The sequence below is a fragment of the Nicotiana sylvestris genome, chromosome 5 (genome assembly GCF_000393655.2).
Source record: "Nicotiana sylvestris chromosome 5, ASM39365v2, whole genome shotgun sequence".
Taxonomy (NCBI): Eukaryota; Viridiplantae; Streptophyta; class Magnoliopsida; order Solanales; family Solanaceae; genus Nicotiana; species Nicotiana sylvestris.
This window is the reverse complement of record NC_091061.1, coordinates 8,977,303-8,995,874: the sequence shown is the minus strand read 5'-3', so window position 1 is coordinate 8,995,874 and position 18,572 is coordinate 8,977,303. Positions and strand designations below refer to the sequence as shown.

At 34.6% G+C, this 18,572-nt stretch overlaps 1 protein-coding gene and 1 non-coding gene across 3 annotated transcripts; one reads left to right on the top strand and one right to left on the bottom strand.

The window, feature by feature from the left end:
• Positions 1-1,517: 1,517 nt before the first annotated feature.
• On the bottom strand, positions 1,518-14,968 carry LOC104224478 (folylpolyglutamate synthase). Of its 2 annotated transcripts, none has more exons than XM_009776149.2 (17): positions 14,786-14,968; positions 14,541-14,576; positions 13,852-13,997; positions 13,689-13,754; positions 12,164-12,273; positions 11,800-11,860; positions 10,239-10,322; positions 10,056-10,112; positions 9,886-9,946; positions 8,992-9,038; positions 8,788-8,865; positions 6,607-6,771; positions 6,217-6,516; positions 4,690-4,768; positions 4,360-4,506; positions 2,876-3,042; positions 1,518-1,887 (listed from the first exon to the last, which is right to left on the bottom strand). In XM_009776149.2, the coding sequence occupies exons 1-17, from the start codon at positions 14,958-14,960 to the stop codon at positions 1,828-1,830; spliced, it is 1,839 nt and encodes a 612-aa protein (XP_009774451.1). In that variant the 5' UTR covers positions 14,961-14,968; the 3' UTR covers positions 1,518-1,827. The 2 variants fall into 2 exon arrangements, with proteins under 2 accessions (XP_009774451.1, XP_009774452.1); XM_009776150.2 differs by having other exon boundaries at positions 2,876-3,036.
• Positions 14,969-15,468: 500 nt separating this feature from the next.
• Positions 15,469-15,542, top strand: TRNAV-CAC (transfer RNA valine (anticodon CAC)). Its single transcript has one exon. It is a non-coding gene; the product is annotated as a tRNA-Val (tRNA).
• Positions 15,543-18,572: the final 3,030 nt, after the last annotated feature.

The following is an 18,572-nucleotide window of genomic DNA, read 5'->3' as shown; positions in this document are numbered from 1 at the left end:
TTACATCGTTCTCATTTGAATACTCAAACTTACATATTTGGTAAGTAATAAACCTATTTGACCGTTGACCATGCATATGTGGCAGTGACACAGGTGATGTGGACAAAGTGTGTGCAAGTCACGTAAACTAAGCACGTGACTACGATAATTTTGATTAAAAAATGTAAAATCAGAAGAAAAAAAATTACAAATGAAAAAGAAAAAAATAAGCCCCATTTAAAATAAGTAATGCCTCTTTCTGTTTCTTTTCCCCTTTCCCCATTGACGTCTGCACCTTCCCCCTCCCCCCCCCCCCTTTCTTTCTCCCCCACTCCAATCTTTCCCTGCTTCTTCCTCTTTTTGTTCCAAAGCCCAGTAGTAGTGAAAAACAATAGATTTTGTCAAAAAGAAATTGTCGATCCTTTCTTTCACATTAACTCCCTCTCCCCTTTTTGTGTCGATCTCAAATTGGAAGATAGCAAGAGAAAAGAGAAAGACTATCGAAAAATTGTCGAATTTTGGTTGAAAAATTCTACGTATGCAATCCGACTTCTTCTCTCTTTCTGATTTCACCATTCGTATCCTTTTTTGACATAGCTTCGCCGGCTCTTTAGTTGCCTTGACGGAATTTTAGTAGGCGACTCATCGACTCTTTGACTTGGGGTATGGATTTTGTGAATTCTGATAGAAGTGAAAGATGGAATGAATTTTATGGAAGTTCATAGCTGATTGAGTCAGTCAAGTGACGGTTGTGATTTTTTTCCGATGGCAGTGCTAAAATGTTAGAAGAAATAGTGAAAGAAGTAAAATAAGAAGAGAAATTTTGATAAATTAGCTTTTAAAAAAGGGACTCACAGATGGCACATGTAAAATAATAAATGGTCTTAACATTTGACGTGTTCTTCTTTCAGGCAATTGAGTTACACGCAGGTTTATTTATACTCAATCAGCCGGTTTATTTATACTCAATTGATTGAGTTGAGGTGCTAAAATGCAAAAATCCAAAGTTTAAATATCGGCTTTAAAATCTCTTACAAATTTAAGTGACCACGAAGCCATTTTTCGCCTATTGTAATTTAGCTTAGGTATTCTTCATTAAGGTATTGTAAAGAGGAAAGAAGTTACGTACTGCTGATCCTTGAAAAAGTTTCTCATGAAGGAACAGGTACTTGGCAGAAATATGACAATTGTAATTGAAATTTTTTGCAAAAAAAAACGTACTATATGCTTTGGTGAAGTTAGAAAACATACACTTGAAAATGGGCACACGCATGAATTTTTTTAAGTGATGTCGAAATTTATAGAAGAACTGAAATATAACTTTAATTATCATACTTTTAGACAAGAAATAACATTAGTGTATTGGTTTTGTTGAGCCTTAAGTTAGAAAATGTCTTGAGTTCAATTCTATTTCTATCACAATTTTTAACCACAAAGGCTCTCTCAAATATTTACAAAATAAAAATGTGCTAGCTGAGGTTTAAACCTTTGACCTCTTAGAGCAAAATCATGCACATAACCAACACACCAAGACACAATTTATATCAAGTGGTATCATTTTTCCTACTAATCCGTTTCCGTACAGTATTAATAAATATATTTAGTAAAATTTTCCGACAAGCGGTGCCGCGGTAAGCGTGCATCTGCCCCTGTTAATACATGAAAAATCAATCTCCAACTTCTTACCAAGAGCATGACAGCCAGGTATAAATTGGAGCTGGTAACTGAGTAAAACTTCAGGGCAGTTAATGGAAAAAAGATCTATCGAGTCTTCCCCGTTCTCTATTGAAACATCAGAAGCAAGAATGAACGGAAATGGAGAGAGTATAATTAGGCATTGCTAGCAGCTCACTTCTTGACTAATTTCAGAACGTCACCCACGAGATGTAAAGAACCTGTCACCAGGACCTATATAAACAAGAGAAACATTAACTAGCATATATATCTCTTTTCTACAATTTGTAAGATTTTCTTGCACGCATACTGGAAAGTGAAAACCATTTAAAGGGCAGTCTGGTGCACTAAGCTCCCGTTATGCGCGGGGTCTGGGGAAGGACCGGACCACAAAGGTCTATCGTACGCAGCCTTACCCTGCATTTCTGCAAGAGGCTGTTTCCACGGCTCGAACCTCTGACCTCCTGGTCATATGGCAGCAACTTTACCAATTACGCCAAGGTTCCCCTTCAAAGTGAAAACCATTTCTAGAAAGAAAATCTAAGCAATTACTGCTTTCTATATAATATGATAATAATAACACGAAACTGTTATGCAACAAGGACTTCAATAAGAGTATATTCCCTGAAAATCCTATTTGTCTATTAGTACTTAATTAGCCACAAAATGACCAAATTTGACTTGCATGATTTTTATTTTTCAGAGAAGAAATAGACAAGATGATTGATAAGTGTCAAATGAGGGAACATCAATGACCGACATGCAGTGGCGGAGCCACATTCAACCAAGGGGTGTCAATCAACACCCCTTCGCCAGAAGATAACTTTTTTTTTTAATCTATATTTACTATACGTTGACTCTCCTTAACTTTTTGGTATATCTAATTTTTTATATTTCGACACCCCTGGGTGAAAATTCTGGCTCCACCACTGCCTACATGCTCTACATTTTCATTCATATAAATAGACAACGGGGAAAAATTAACAATAGTAAAGTGAATCTAATGATGGTATTTCGTGTTACGCAAGTGTTACATAGAAAAGTGAACATTACTTACCAAAGACGACGAAAAGTGAAAATTAAATTTTGGATGGAGGTCGGAGGGAATGGTAATTGATTCTAATAGAACTTCTAGTTCAAGTATGCCATTCTCTCGTATCAATAAAATTGATTTCCTCTAATTCTTGGTCAGACAAAAGTTATTCCATTGATTTGGCATTACCTGGTAGCGACCAGATCGGTTTTTGCGAACAGTGTCCCTCAGCCAATTTATTGCTATTGGGAGTGAAGGAAACACTTTGCTGTTCTCACAACTTCGAGCTCCTTTTTCCGCATCATCTGTTACTTCTTCGTATATTTGGTCTGTATTCTTCACATCATTTCCTGCAACTAAATAGACTCAGTTAAATGCAGAATTTATCTTTTAGCAGTCAATTATGCTTCTGTTTCAAGTAAAGTGTTTTCTGCGTACACACTACCCTCCCCAGACCCCACTAGTGGGATTTTACTGGGTTGTTGTTGTTGTTGTTCAAGTGAAGTGTTTGAAAGCCATTAACTCCAATCATAAAAACAATCTCCACAGTCCACACACGTGTGGCAGTATTTGGATCTTCTATATCGATAAATACAATGATAACAGACACGTCGAACAACAGTTATATCTAAGTGATGCCAGTACGCTATATAATTTAGCATACATAAGCATACAGAAAGGTTAATCACCCTATTAGTTCCTTAGAGGTCCACTAAAACAAAAATAAAAGGGAAAAAAGAGCATATAAGCAGCTTGGTGCTCAGTATGACCCCCTAAACCACATTTCTCTAACTGAATCAGTAATATTAACCTCATCATACTTGGTGAGATATAACGGGATTATGTTTTTTTAACTGTTAGCAGAACTATTATTCACTGTCCTGCAAGATTCGGACAGTATAGTTGGACATATGACAGAAAATGACTTCCATGACTTGTGTAAACAACATTTAAAAGTGAAGCACCCATAATTGATGAGAATAAGGTAAGTGTTCTCGTTAAACATTAAAACATATCTAGTGGTTGAGGTGCATTTCCTAGGAGGTGATGAAGTATTAGACATGGTAAAAGTATGCAAAAAAGGAAAAAGCCAAAACATTAGGAATTTTTCCAAGTAAATTTAAAAGCTGGTAATCACTAACTGACTTGTGTTAGCTAAATGCAAGATACTTCCTTTGTAGCCCACTCTCAGTAAGTAACAAGTATGATAGTTAAATTTCAAGAGACTAAAAATATATGAAATATGTCAAACTTATAGTGCTTCCTAATGTACCAGCAATAACCAACCTAAGATGATCACTAATGAAACTTCCATTTTAACCAACTTGGTCTATCTTTTTCTTTCAACTTTGTATATTTTATAGAAAGAGTATATTCAACCTTTTACAATAAATAGAAAGTAACAAAACTGTTGGAACTAATCAAAAAAACTACAATGAATCAGATAGATGCACATCATACTGAAAAGAACTGTATCTTGAATATAAAAATGCGTGCAAATTCTCTACTAATATTAAAGGATTCTTCCAAAAATTATTATCAAGTCTCACAAATATTAATCATAGTTGAAACAAAATTAGTTCCATGATATTTGTTAATGAAGAGAAAATATTAGCTTTCAAAATATTAACTACTAATAAAAATGTTGACTATAGTTTACTATGATTTCTAACCTTTTTCCCCATGAACAAGGTTTTCCCATATTCTTTGTAGAGTCAACTGCCATGAGAGATCAACTTGAGTATCAGTTGGCATTGAGGTACCCACCTTGTAATATACTGATACGTTAGGTACAAAGAGTGCTTTCTGGAAGTGTACTCCTGAAATATTAGACTCAATGTCAAACTCCTAAACTACATAAGAAGTTGCAAAGAAAACATTAAGCTCACTGGGCTATAGTATCATTATCATTCAGCATTAAATGACCAGAAGATTTCAAGAACTTTATCTTTGTTAGTTATCTAAAGGAATACATGGAAGATTGATTGCTTCCAAGTAATTACCATGATTAGCACACGCCCTCATCAGTCTTGGAAGAAGTAGTTGAGGATCCCTCACCGACATACAGTTGAAGAGTAAGAACTGCACGATTGCATCATTTCAGATTTAGCAGCGCAAAAAATAATAACAGTATATAATCAGCATTTCAGGAAAATAAAACAAAGGGCGACTGAGTGTAGAATAATATCCTTCCTATATGTACTTACTCTCTGGTTATTAATATAAAAAGTAAATGCATAGCTTAAACAACCCCCCCCCCGGTTACACTTTTTAGACATCAGATATTTATGTTTATAAAACAACTGCTTATTAGTCTGCAGTAGAGATCCAAAATATTAGACCAATGCTTGGAAGGACGATTGAACCTAGATTAGCTTTTTAATAATTTACTACAAAAAAAATTCATAGATTAGTTTATTTAATTACAATAAAATTCATATGCTTGCGAATCATCTGAGAAATATATTTGAGAAGTTGTATCACTTTTCTTTTTCTTTTTCTTTTTTTTATATGTGTAGTCGTATCACTTGTTCATTAAAGATTGAATGAGAACAAAGGGTGTATTCGCCTCAAAACATAATGCTGAGACAAGTATCCAAAGAATAGTCTTCCAGTCATCAACTAAGTTTGAGAGTCAGGCCTGCCAAAAAGATCTGTACTGATAAAAGGGGTTACATAGATCTCTCATGAGTCACACCCAAGTAAATTTTTTGAATAATTAACTTAAAAAGAAGTTGAACTTTTTTTGAATTTTTTAAATCTTTAAAGTTTTACACAATAATTAGTGAAAATGGTGCAATCATACAGGCTGTCATATGAATTGCGATAAGGGAGCAATAGTCACATATTAGAATTAGGGAAAGCTAAGTTGCATTACCATCATGTACTACAGCTTTATACATATTTAGGTTAGTACTAGGATAAAAACACTTGTACCCCACATTCTCCTAATCTTTTCTCTCGTCTTTGAAATGGCATCAGAGCAATTGTGAGAAGAAATCTTATTTTTCTTGCTACGCACCAATAGCAACAAGCTCTAAATTCATAAAGCAGAACTCACCAAACTGCACCCTCATCAACGCTGTGACACATTATTAGTAATTCTAGGTAGTCTGACACCACCTTTTTCACGCGCCAACAAATGGACCATTGTCGAGCGAGATGCAAAGCAGATATATGATACTGCTGAGGTCAACCCTTCATCCCGGCCTCATCCATTTATATTTTGACTTTTACCAACCAACTCTTGTGACACATGCTGCTCCAGCAACAGGAAGCACTTTCTTGGTAAACCATTTTCAGTCTGTTAATATCCAGTTACTAGCCTTCTCTCCATATTTAAGGTTGCAACTCTTTTTTCTTTTAAATTTAAGCTTCAAATCAACACATCACTTTGAGCTCTCTTTAAGCAGAAGTTTGGCATAATTTAAATTGAACTCGTGCTTTTTAAAATTCATACACTAATAAGCAGCATGTAGTCCAAATTAGCCATACAAGGAATCCTTCAAATGAAATTGAGATAAGCTTACTTGAGTTGAACTTTTCTTGGATGCTTCATGATGGCCCATCTCTACTGAATCATGTGAAGCCCCCAATTCATTATGTCCTCGATTACTCCCATAGGAATTGTGCTGCTTGTAATCTCCTTGGATTGCCAGAGAAAACCATTTGGCACATACATCCATGCTTTCAGGACTATGGGCACCATCGAAGTAGAACACAAGGTCCCCTGAGCTTTCACTCTCTATAAGTTGGTCAGGCACAATTTGTGCACGGCCTTGTAAAGCAGCTGTTGCTAGCCCTTTAACAAATTGCTCGGGTAGATTTGTCTATTTTGAAGGGAAAAAAACAAAAGGGTGAAGATAAAAGGAGGAAATAGAGGAATACGGAGTATACAACATGCATTAGATATCATTTACCATCTCTTTTAGGTAATTAATTTCAACATGGCCAGTTCTCTGTAGCCAAGTAGAGCATAATGCAATGGCAAGACCAGCATTTATATATTGGTGCTCACCCTCTAGCCCAAGATGTAAACCACTCAGCATGTTGGCATCAAGTGGAGCAGCTACCTCAAGATGTACCTGCAACAACAATACATGTTAACATCAACAAGAAACTTCTTAACAGAACTCTGTTCCTGTTAAGGAAAGTTGATCAGAGATCAAAGATGAGAATTTCTTCCCTAAAATGAAGGAAAAGCTGATCAGAGATATCTGACATGAGAATTTTTTCTTAAATGAATTCCCATGCTGACCTTTCATTTCAGTATAGTTTTCCCATGCTTAAAGTTTAAATCTGCCATTCTGCCCAACTTGAAAGACATTTAATCATCCAGTTAATATATTTGGATGAAGTTGCCCTTGGAAGTCAGCAAGTAAACTAGTTACTGCTTTTTTTTTATTCCTCTCACCTTTGAGCTAAATATTGTAAATTTAGTCGCTGATCTAATGGAATTCCACGTATCTACTTAAACACCAAATATTTATTGGTCTAATGTTGCCTAACACTTGAGAGTCAACAAAATTCTTCCCGCAACCAATTACAAAAGCCATTATGTTCTGTCTAGTGTCTGATACAAATATTACATTTATACCTACAGCTACTTAATTGGTTATCACCATGCTTTCATTGTGCACTTTCTGAACTCATACTTCCAGTCTTCACTCTTCACAATGAATCTTTGTCCATTTTGGCCAAATTAGACATGCTGGTGATGTGAAGTAAGTGCTACAGAAGGTATCATGAAATTTAAAGTGATATCACATCTGTCATTTTGCGGCCCTCCCCCGGACCCTGCGTGAATGCGGGATGTTTCGTGCACCGGACTGCCCTCTTTGCCCACATCTGTCATTTTGGTTTTCTAAGCTTGTAACACTCACAGATTTTAATAGTGGAGTTGAAAAATTATAAATGTTCAATAAGAGTAGAAACAAAACCAAAGATAAAGATCTCTATATGAAGTTCAATCAGAAAAAAAGTGGGTGATATGAAAAGCTCACCATATGCTGCAGATAGAAGGAAATTCCCGGCAACTACATCACTTCAGTGTACTTCATCCTTTTCGGTTCTTTTAATTGTCCAGTAATATATCTTACCAATTAAGACAACCCTCATGTACACATTGTTCTCATGTTTGATATCAATAATTTGGTTTTTTTTCTTTCTTCCTTTTTTTTAATGACCTAGAAATTTGTCTGGGGGATCACCCCTCAGGACCAGCCGTAGCCTCCAAAACGCAGGGATAATGCCCCCCCCCCCTTCTTCACTTAAACATCAGGCTTAGTTCGCATGGTGCAAGGCTCGAACCTGTGACCTAGGTCACAAGTCCCTCAACCTTTGCCACTTGAACTAAGCTATGGGGGCCAATTTATAGCCTGTTTGGCCAAGCTGCAAAAATCAGCTTATTTTGAGAAGTGCTTTTTTTCAAAAGTACTTTTGGTGAGAAGCAGTTTGTGTTTGGCTAATTAGTTTGAAAAACACTTCTGAGCAGCAATTAGTGTTTGGCCAAGCTTTAAAAAACTGCTTCTAAGTGTATTTTTTTCAAAAGTGCTTCTCAAAAAAGTGCTTTTGGAGAGAAGCTACTTTTTTTCTGCTTCTCCTCAAAAGCACTTTTTTCCTTCCAAAAGCTTGGCCAAACACCTCAATTTTTGGCCAAAAAGAAGCTTGGCCAAACAGGCTATTAGGCTTTTTGTTTTTAACTCTTGGCAGCTGAATTTGGCCCAAGTAGGTGGCCATGAAGGGTGATTTGAAGGAAGGGAAGGTTGACATATGTTTCTTGGGGTGGGATTGCTGATTGCTTCTGTTATACCTATCTGGTGGAGGAGGGGGCCAGGGGGATGATGTCCTTCTTTGGAGACAGATCTTTTGTCACTTTTCCATTTTAGTGTGCCTCTCTTTAGATTCTTTGAAATGGCTTATATATAATTATCCTGTAGACTTCAACCGGAAGCTGATTAAAGTGCCAGCTGCAAGTCCCTCGAAATAAAAGACACCAGTGATGAAATCTAAAGTGCAAGGTCACAGTTGAGAAAAGGGTATAAGCATTAGGAACAAAAGGCAACTAACACTTATATCATATAAGAGAAATTTTGACTTACATCCAACTCAGAAGCCTTCTCTTCAAGCACAAGCATTGCTTCATCGGGCTGGGGAACAGTAAAGGCCGGCACTCCTCGCTATGTCAAGCACAAACACAGATGAGAAAGAAAAGAAATGAACAAGACATGAAATTAAAAGCCTAAAACAGGATGACTTTGTTTAAGCAAGGGGCACAATTTTATAAGATGTGATATTCCTCCAACCTTGAAGATTCCTGCCTTCTCTCCAGCAATTTGTCCAAGAGTATTTCCTGATGATAGTAGTTCATGCATGATGATAGAAGCAATCAAAACAAGATCAAGATGCTCCACCACGTTAATATCATAAAATAGACACAATAGAGCTCTGGGTTAAACTTAAATGCAAATGATGAAGTATGATAGATCAAACATCTAAACAGTAAGACTTGTAGAAAAAGCTTTAATGCCATTTTGTAACATTTTCTGAGGTAGATGACATCTAAAATTTCAAGCACATTCTGTAAAGTTAACAAAAAAAATTGCGGGTGATTATCCTCATTTTATATAATTAAAATTTAAACCGAAAGTCATTTACATGGTATATCCATCAACAATCTTGAGAATATTGTAACTACATATAGCAGTTACTCTTTCCTAAATGACTGAGCAGTAGTTATGCAGTACTAGCAGAATTGCAGTTGCAATCTACATTCTATAGCGTTAAGTAGAATATGCTAGCACAGTTAAGTTGTAGCATGATAAACAGACAAAGGCCACATACCAATTAAAGATAATGCTGTTCAAATCTTCTATATTAACTCCTATGGGGTAGATTCCATTTTTTGTTCCTAATTATTTGACCCAATATTCAATTTAGTCCCAACATTTGATTTCTTTCTATCCTCGGAGTTTTAGACTCCACCTGTGCAAACGTATGAATATATGAAAAGGAAGAAAGAAAAAAAGGGCAACTTGTGCTAGAATAAATTGATAAATCAAATGTTAAGAGCCGAATAATATTTAATTTTAAATTTGTGATTCAATTGTATCATCCTAAAAATTAGATGTCCTCGAAGTTAGATAATTTTAAACTAAGACTAAACAGCTTCCTAGAATTACTGAAGAAGAAACACTAACCAAGAATTTCCATGTGGTCATATCCAAGTGAAGATACACCACAAACAACTGGATTCTCAACCTGAGAAGAATAACACGCACCATCATAGTGGATATCCAAAAATGACTGACAGATTGATATAATGAATAGATCACTGTAGCAAACATTGTCCAATATGTCGACTAAGTACCACATTTGTTGCGTCATATTTGCCTCCTAATCCAACTTCCAAGATAGCAACATCTACCTGCACCACAGTACAATTCTCAAAAAATGACTAGTTCTGATAAAAATAAAGTTCAAAACTCCATTTTCGAATAGTGAATGTTATATTCAGATGCCAATTTTGCCATGGAAAGTCACCAGGACCCACCTGCTCTGCTGCAAATATTTTGAAGGCAAGTAACGCGAGGAAGCGAAAGTACGTGGGCATTGGAACCTCGTCACTGGTTCTTTCCTGCACAAGGAACACTGAAAATCACCTTTCATAAACAGTTTAGGTCAAATCATCCATTAGAAGAAGAAAATAGTCATTTTTCCTCTCATACTGTGGAGATCTGACACCAGAGTTTCATGTTATGCAAAATTTGATAGAATAAAATCAGGCTAGTTCACGTTTTCTTTTATTGAAATGCTACTAATGATGGATTATAATTACACATCTTCAGGAGCTTGACCGCAACCATGGAATATAAGCATTATAAAATTATCTATCTTGAAAATGGTCAACAAGAAAAGAAAAATTAACTTGTGACTTGCCCAGGAGCAATTTTTACAAATTACAACTAGATGAAGAAAATAAATGGACTCAGTGGAGCTGTCAAGAAATGTGAGCAATAGCACTGTTAGAGTTATTAAATTCAAGTTCTGAGCTGTGCTTATCGCCTTATCCCACATTAGAAAAAGGGTTATTACCTAGAACATGCACCTCGCTCTTTCCATCTCCACAATATAAACAAAGGAATAATGCCAACAAAGAGAAACATTTTAAAGTACGGCGAGAGATCATCTCTCAAACAGCAATGACAAAAATGAATTTCAGATGAATTGTGCTGGAATCATTACATGGCCGTCCTTTGTGCCTAACGACCTTAAAAATGGAATAGAATGCATTCTAGCAAAATCGAGCAAGCTAGATTTGCTCGCACCTCTCCCCTATTATCTTCCAGATGAAAAACTACATATTAGGATTTAGGGGCGTCTTCAACTGATTAATCAGTGTATGTTTTATTGAATAAATTGCTTTTTCATAATCAGTGTTTAGTCATGACGAGAAATTTTCTTTTTAAACAAATATCCACACATTTCTGAATTAGAGTGATAAACTTGAATGTACTATTCAATGATCACTCATTAAACAATCAAATGAGTATAATATGCACATTATGAGAACAATCTCACTCAAATATCCAATGAATTATGAATCGTGCGTAAATGGCCCAAGAACATGATAGAGACTTGAAAAGTCATCTTAGATTTAATTTTTATAATGTAACTGACAACCCATCGAGTAGAGTGAAGATGACAGTAATTTATATGTCTGAAAAGTATGCTGGCGTTTCCAATTTAGTTAGGATTAAGTACAAAGGAAGGAAAAAGACCAGGTCGTGCATCAGGAAGGAGCTTCACTAGAGTCGCTCAAGTGCCGTTGGCAACTCAAGTTAGAATAACCACACTACATAGGAATTTTTCAGCAGCACTTGTCAAAGAACCAGGTTTAGATTCAAAAACTACTCATTAAGCAAGAATTCTCTTGAATATGGCAAATCATTCTTGAGTCATATTTACAAAGACTACTTCGGGTTCTGAGGTTCAATCAAGAATATTAATTGTGCAAGAGAAGTACTACATATAACTATCATTGTGCCTAACACTTAAAAGGGAATGGAGTAATTGAATATATTAACATTCAAAAGAAACATTAATTTACTTGCCTTGAATCTATCGAAACACCACCAGAAATATGCCAAAAACTTCTCTTCACATATGTCCATACTGAAAGAAACCAAGTTTAATGACAGAGTTATCAATCGAGCTTTAATGCAAGCTTAAAAAATTCAAAATTTGATATCAGGTGGAAGAAATCAAGAGTCTGTTAGCAATTTATATCTTATATCAACATCCAATCACACAAGCAGAGATTGAGAAACCGACAATCAAGTACTCCAACATGACCAACACAATTTCACAGCAACTGGAATAATGTTAAGTTCTTATTTAAAAAATGGAAGAAATTTTCAATTTTAACTGATCTAGAATACATGATGTTCCTAACATCTGTACAGAAAACTCACTCACCCATCCAATCGGAATCGTTCTCTAACATCAATGAGGTGAGGAGATGTAAAAAGCCCGGTACGAAAGCCACAGTTGCGCAATATAGACTCTGTGAAGACGCAAGTTGAACCCTTCATGACACGCATAACAAAAAACAATGAGGGATACAAACCATTAGTAAACAAGTTGATATTACATGCTTCTTCTGTGACGCTATAGCATATCAAAAGCAAAACTTTTGGAAGAACGCTTAAAAATAGAAATTAGCACAGAATAGACTGTATATCTTGTCTGCATTAATATTATGCCACAAGCATCCTTTATATCTCCAAAAGTAATCAGTATATTTGCCAATATTTTCATTTTTACAATCTTAGAGCAGTATCACTAAATCTTTTTTGATCAGATAAGGTAACTTTTATTAAGAAGCTTCAAAAAAGTACCAAGGGGGTACTTTCACAGTACAAGCAAAACATCATAGGAAAAAATTACAAATAAATATTCTACAATTCCATAAAATCTAACAGCTGCACCAAGTCTCCTACTACCCTTTCCGTACACCAAAAATATAGATTCTGCAAACAATTATTTTTCAGCGTACGAATTTGGGTCCTCTGATCTTCAAAGCATCTTTTATTCCTTTCTAGCCAGATGGTCCACATGATGCATAAGGGAATGGTCATCCACATCTTTTTATTCCTTTTGCCTACTGATTGACCCTGCCAACTTTCCAGCAGGCTTCTAACACTGTTTGGCATTGCCCACTTCACACCATAGATGTTTGGCATAGCAGTATCACTAAATCTGATCAATATCAAGAGTACTTTTAGGTAGAAGTTGTTATAGCACTTAAATTTGACTTGCAGCAACAACCAATGTTAATTTTTCAACTGATCCAACGATTTGAATGGGCATAAGGGATAAGCTTAAGATAGTTGACGCATATAGTTTACAATTTTATAGGCATTTGATAACATGGATTACATTAAGAAAATTGGAAATCCTTCCCAAGGGAAAAACTAATAAAAGAATAAAACAAGAAGAAACAAACAAAAGAAAGAAAAAAGAGGAAATAGGATTATACTTGTTAAATGAACAAACGACATTCAAGCAAATAACTAGAGAAGTGCTAAGAAAATAAAAGACCGGAACATAAGTTGCTCGAACTTTGAAGGTGCAAAACATTCTTTCAAAGCTGTTGGAGATATGCAAACATTTATGAACGAGATATCAACAAGGTCTAATAGGACACTATGATATGTTACCCAACCCCAATTACTCAAAATCCAAAATCCCAATCAAGAATAGGTGACAAGATTCAAACTTGCCTATGAAAAAAAGGCAGCCCGGTGCACAAAGCATCCCCCATTCACGCAGGGTCCGGGGAAGGGCCGCACTCCCTGGGGTGTGATATAGACGGCCTATCCTAATACAAGCATAAGTGGCTGCTTTCACGGCTCGAACCCGTGACCTATAGGTCACACGGAGACAACTTTAACTTTGTTCCAACGCTCCCCTTCATATTAGAGCATGCATAACTCATTACCTTTCCTTTGGTACCTGCAACATGGATAACCTTCATCTTCTTAATCGGCTCTTCTAGCTCCAGCATCTGTAACCCATTTCAGTAGAAATATCACTCAGCTAGACGCATATCAACAATTCACCAGTATATAACACGGGCAAAGGGAAAGAACAAGAAAAACAACCTTGATATAGTCAAAGAGCAATTCAAATTTATCGCCTTTATTGCTCTTATCAGCTCGACTGCGTTTTGTAATTAATGACGATAATGCCTCCATTGCCTCTTCATATGGAGACATAGCTGGTTTTGTTTCATCCTTACCTTCACCAGCTTCACCAATCACCAATCACCAATCCAATCAGAACAAGTACATTGATAAATAAACACTAGTAATCATCAACAGAGACATATCCACACTGTAACCTATGGATTTTCATGAACCCGAATGCTTTTTCCCAAACCCTGTATATGTATTAAGAAATCCACTAATTACCTAAAAATATTCCACAGTGATTTCAGTTATTGTCGTATATTAACTTGAAGTCATTATAGGAACTCATAAGACTTCAAATCCAAAATCGGCTCCTGATCATCAATTGAAAAGCAGTAAAAATATTGCATGTCTGAAGTATATAAATCAATTAATCAACTACAAATCCAATTAATTGGGATCAATTATATAAATCCTGTGTATCTAATCTCAAAGATACACTTTTTCCTCTAATCTCAACAGATTCACTTTTTCCTCTGGCTGTCAACCTACCGCAACCCTCCTATTTATTCAAACTTGGACCAATTACGCTTTGTGAAGCTTATATAGGCAGTGATTTAGAAAACAATAAATCATTGGTAAGTAAAATTAGGGGCACGTACCTTGAGACATTTTGATTCGGACACGAGAGCTGAAACCTGAACAAATAGCACAGCAAACCAATCAGCGCTATAAAAATGGGCACATACAAAATTGACCCAAAAAGTGTATAAAATATGTACTATATGCATATAATATCCATATTTATAGAAAAAAAATTGTCCGCAATTAAAAATATACATTTCTGTTGTTAACTATATATAAAAATAAAAAAAATAAAAATAAAAAAAGGGCAGCGGCGACGAACCGGAAATCTGAGGTGGAGGTGGAGATGTGAAGCGTAGAGTTAGTGGGTGGAGCAGAGTACTGAGAAGTGGCGGTTGATGGTATGATGATAAACTAAAAATGCGACTGGGTTGGTGATTGGAGGATTGAGCTAGTGGACAAAATGTATAATTAAAATTTGTTCTCCCAATTTCCATGCACTGTCTTTTTCTCTAATGATTATCTACTATTCTTACCAAATTTAACGCTCGTTTCCCCATAAAATAATTCCTTTTTTCAAAATTCTTTTCACTTTATTTCAGAATTAATATTTGGACATGAAAATTTTAATTTTTACTTAAAATTAAAATTTAAAAAATTCTAAAAAAATTATTTTTCAAAAGTTTCATTTCAAAGCATTCACAAAAATGTAAAAACAACTTCAAATTGTATTTATATCCAAACACAATTCTATTTTTCAAATATTATTTTCAACTTGAAAAATTATTTTACTTTTTTTAAAAAATTTACAAGTCTTATGTCCAAACGCCCACTTAATTTTGTATAAAAAAGGAAACAAGATTCTTTCACCAAACAGCAATGCTAATTGATAATTCTATTACTAGTAAGACGCATTTGATCCTAATATTGCCCAAATTAGTTGAATACGTATTTATAAATATTTGATTTCGTAGTTTAAATTAAACGACATCCTTCTTGCAAGTTGTCTGGGTGGTGTAGTTGGTTATCACGCTAGTCTCACACACTAGAGGTCCCCGGTTCGAACCCGGGCTCAGACAATTCTTTATTTTTTTTTAACTGCCTATGCCTTATTCTAGTTTTTCTCATTCAAAACTAGCTCAGTTTCAAAAGTAATCGAATTTTAGCCATTTTTCATGTAAAGATAAATCTGAGCGAAAACACTATTCAAAACCCGAAAAATACGCCAGTATATTATACTGGAATTCCAAGATAAGTATGTTGGAACTCCAGCATAATATGATGGAGTTCCAGCATAAGTACACTAGAACTCCAGCATAATATACTGGAGTTCCAGCAAGTATAATTGTCCAGTATAATATACTGTAGTTTGGAGCACCGGTGCTCCAGTCTCCAGTATATTATACTGGAGTCAGCAAAGTATACCGGTCCAGCATAATATGCTGGAGTTCATATACAAGTGCACCGAACTCCAGTATATTATGCTAGGCCGGTCTCTGTTGCAGCAAAATAGTGGCTATTTTTCATTGACTTCGTACACCGCTGGCTATTTTTGAATGACCAATCCGAAAACTGGCTATACCGTGTTATTTTTACCATTAATCTTAAACTATTTACTATTTAATGCCCAGGCCCAAACTATTTACTACTCTTACCCATGGGACCCAAACGATTTACCCGTTTTTTTCCTAAAACATGTTATTTCTGAATTCACGGTACCCATTAAAGGGTAAATATGTTACCCCAATTCGTATCAAAATTATTTCCGTTTCATCCATAAAAGGTTGAATTCATTGTACCCATTCAGTTCAATTTTTTTCTTATAACAGATGCATTAGTGTTTATACATAAAATCGTTAAGTGGGTATTAATCACAAAGACGAATCAGCCCTTAGGAATCCGATCATCTATTTAGTTGTGAAACCCCTTCCCCCACTCATGTTTTTCTTTATCACTTTCTTGTTTTTTCCCCTCTTTTTTATTTATTTATTAAGTTTGTCCTTTTGTGTTTGATGAGTGCGAAAAATTGCAGTATGGAACTTATATCCTTAAATTTATTTTTGTTTTTTTATGCTAAGAAAGTTATACAAATTGCAATTATTGTTTATTACCTTAATCATATTTAAAGTGGGTGTTGTTAGATATTGCTTATAGTACCTTCTGGAAGTTCATACTGAAATTTGATAGTGGTTGGAGCTGATTTGAGGTGATTGAGATCGAAATTTTCAGTTGAAAATCGAAGAACACAACTACAATATACCGCTATGGTATACAATATGAAGTAGGAGTACATAGCTATACTGCAACAGTATACTATTATAGTTTACAATGTACTGCAACGGTATATTGTAATAATCGAAGAAGAACACAGTTACCTAACAGTATACCGCTACAATATACTATTATAGTATACTATAATAATATGCAATATACTATAACAGTATGTTATAATAGTATACACTATACTATAATAGTATACACTATACTATAATAGTATACTTATTACACGTAAATTCACTTGCCTTTTTCCCTTTAATTTGCTTTAAGCTTTTACCCTACGTGAGGGGCAAATTGAAATGCAAAAAATATATATTATAGTATGATATATAATATAACGGTATACTCTTACAATTAGATCCTTTTAGAATTTTTTGAAATTTTTATTGACAACTGATATTATTTCAGCTTAATAATTGAATAAATTTTTTTAACTCTTTACGTACAATTGTATACCCTGTTGGTATAGCTATATACTATATTGGTATCATATGTTAGTTAATATTTTTTTGGCTGTATCAACTACATTTAATTGGTATACAATTTGAATTTTCTTTAGGAATAATATAAAAAAAGAATAATAAAAAATAGTGAACACAGTAAATGAAATTACATTATGAAGAGAAAAAGAATATAAAAAAAAAGAAGTTAAATGAAATTAGAAAAGGAAAAAAGAAAAAAACAAGAAGAAAACGAGAAAAAAGAAAAGGAGAAAAGAAAAAAGAAAAGAAAAGAAAAGAAGCATAGAAATAAAAAAAAGAATTGGAGAATAAAGAAAAACAATTTCACAAAACCTACTATTTACTTGTTTTGTTTCTTTTAACACTGTACATATAGTTAGTGCTAAATTGGTAATAAAATAATTATTTAACCAAAAAAGAAAAAGAAAAAAGGCAAACGATAGCAGCATAATTAAAACAATAAACCCAAAATATAAATAGACGTTGAGCCAATCTTAGGGCAGTGGTATCAAAGGGGAGAAAGGTTGATCAAACACCATCACGTGACTAAGTTGAATTAAATACCTTTGCCCTCTTCAAGCGCAAGTCCAGCTAACTTGCCATCCTTGATTAAAATTTAAATGCTTTTAAAAAAACTGGATAGGTTTTAAATAGCACCCTTAAAATCGGCTACCTAATGCAAATCCTACAAAAAATGGGGCATCCATGGCAGATATCAGGATGAAATTCAGGATTAGCTTGATTTAAAGCTACTAATTGAAGTTAGCCATAATTTAAAAGTCAATCGAAATCAGTCACCTTTTCATATAAAAATAAAATCTAAACAAGAATACAATTCATTAAGATTCAAAAAGATTCAACAGAATTTTTGCCATATGAAATTTCAACATAATATGCTAAAGTTTTAATGTGCCGTATGTAACACAATACTTACGGGTTCAATTGACCCCTTGCAAAACACAAATTTATATGTAAACTTTATTAAATTGTAAAAAATAGTGAATACAACCCATAAATTTCAAAAATGATGGGTTCAATATTAAACCCCTTAAATATTGAACTCATAGAATTTAAATTTTGTATCTGCCTCTATACGCAAGAGTTCCATAATCCAACATATTATATTGAATTTTTTTTGTTATTTCCGCTAATTGTATTCTAATCCAGACTCATTAAATAGTGACTATTTTTCAATTATTTTGAAAATGCTGACTATTTTTTCGAACTGCAAGAAAAAAAAAAGTAACTGAAGCTTGTCCATCAAATTAGCTAAGCACCACATTCAATAGACAAAACACCATACATAGAGCCATTCTATGACGATAGGGAAGGAAAAAGGAAACACAAGATTTGAAATGGTAAGTCTTGGCA

Excerpts from the sequence above, each read along its gene's own strand:
- LOC104224478 (XM_009776149.2), bottom strand. The coding sequence starts at position 14,960 with ATGGAAATTGGGAGAACAAATTTTAATTATACATTTTGTCCACTAGCT. Across the intron at positions 12,274-13,688 it reads TTGCAGGTACCAAAGGAAAG|GGTTCAACTTGCGTCTTCAC; the intron begins GTAATGAGTTAT and ends CGTGTCATGAAG. Across the intron at positions 1,888-2,875 it reads ACCGATCTGGTCGCTACCAG|GTCCTGGTGACAGGTTCTTT; the intron begins GTAATGCCAAAT and ends TTGTTTATATAG.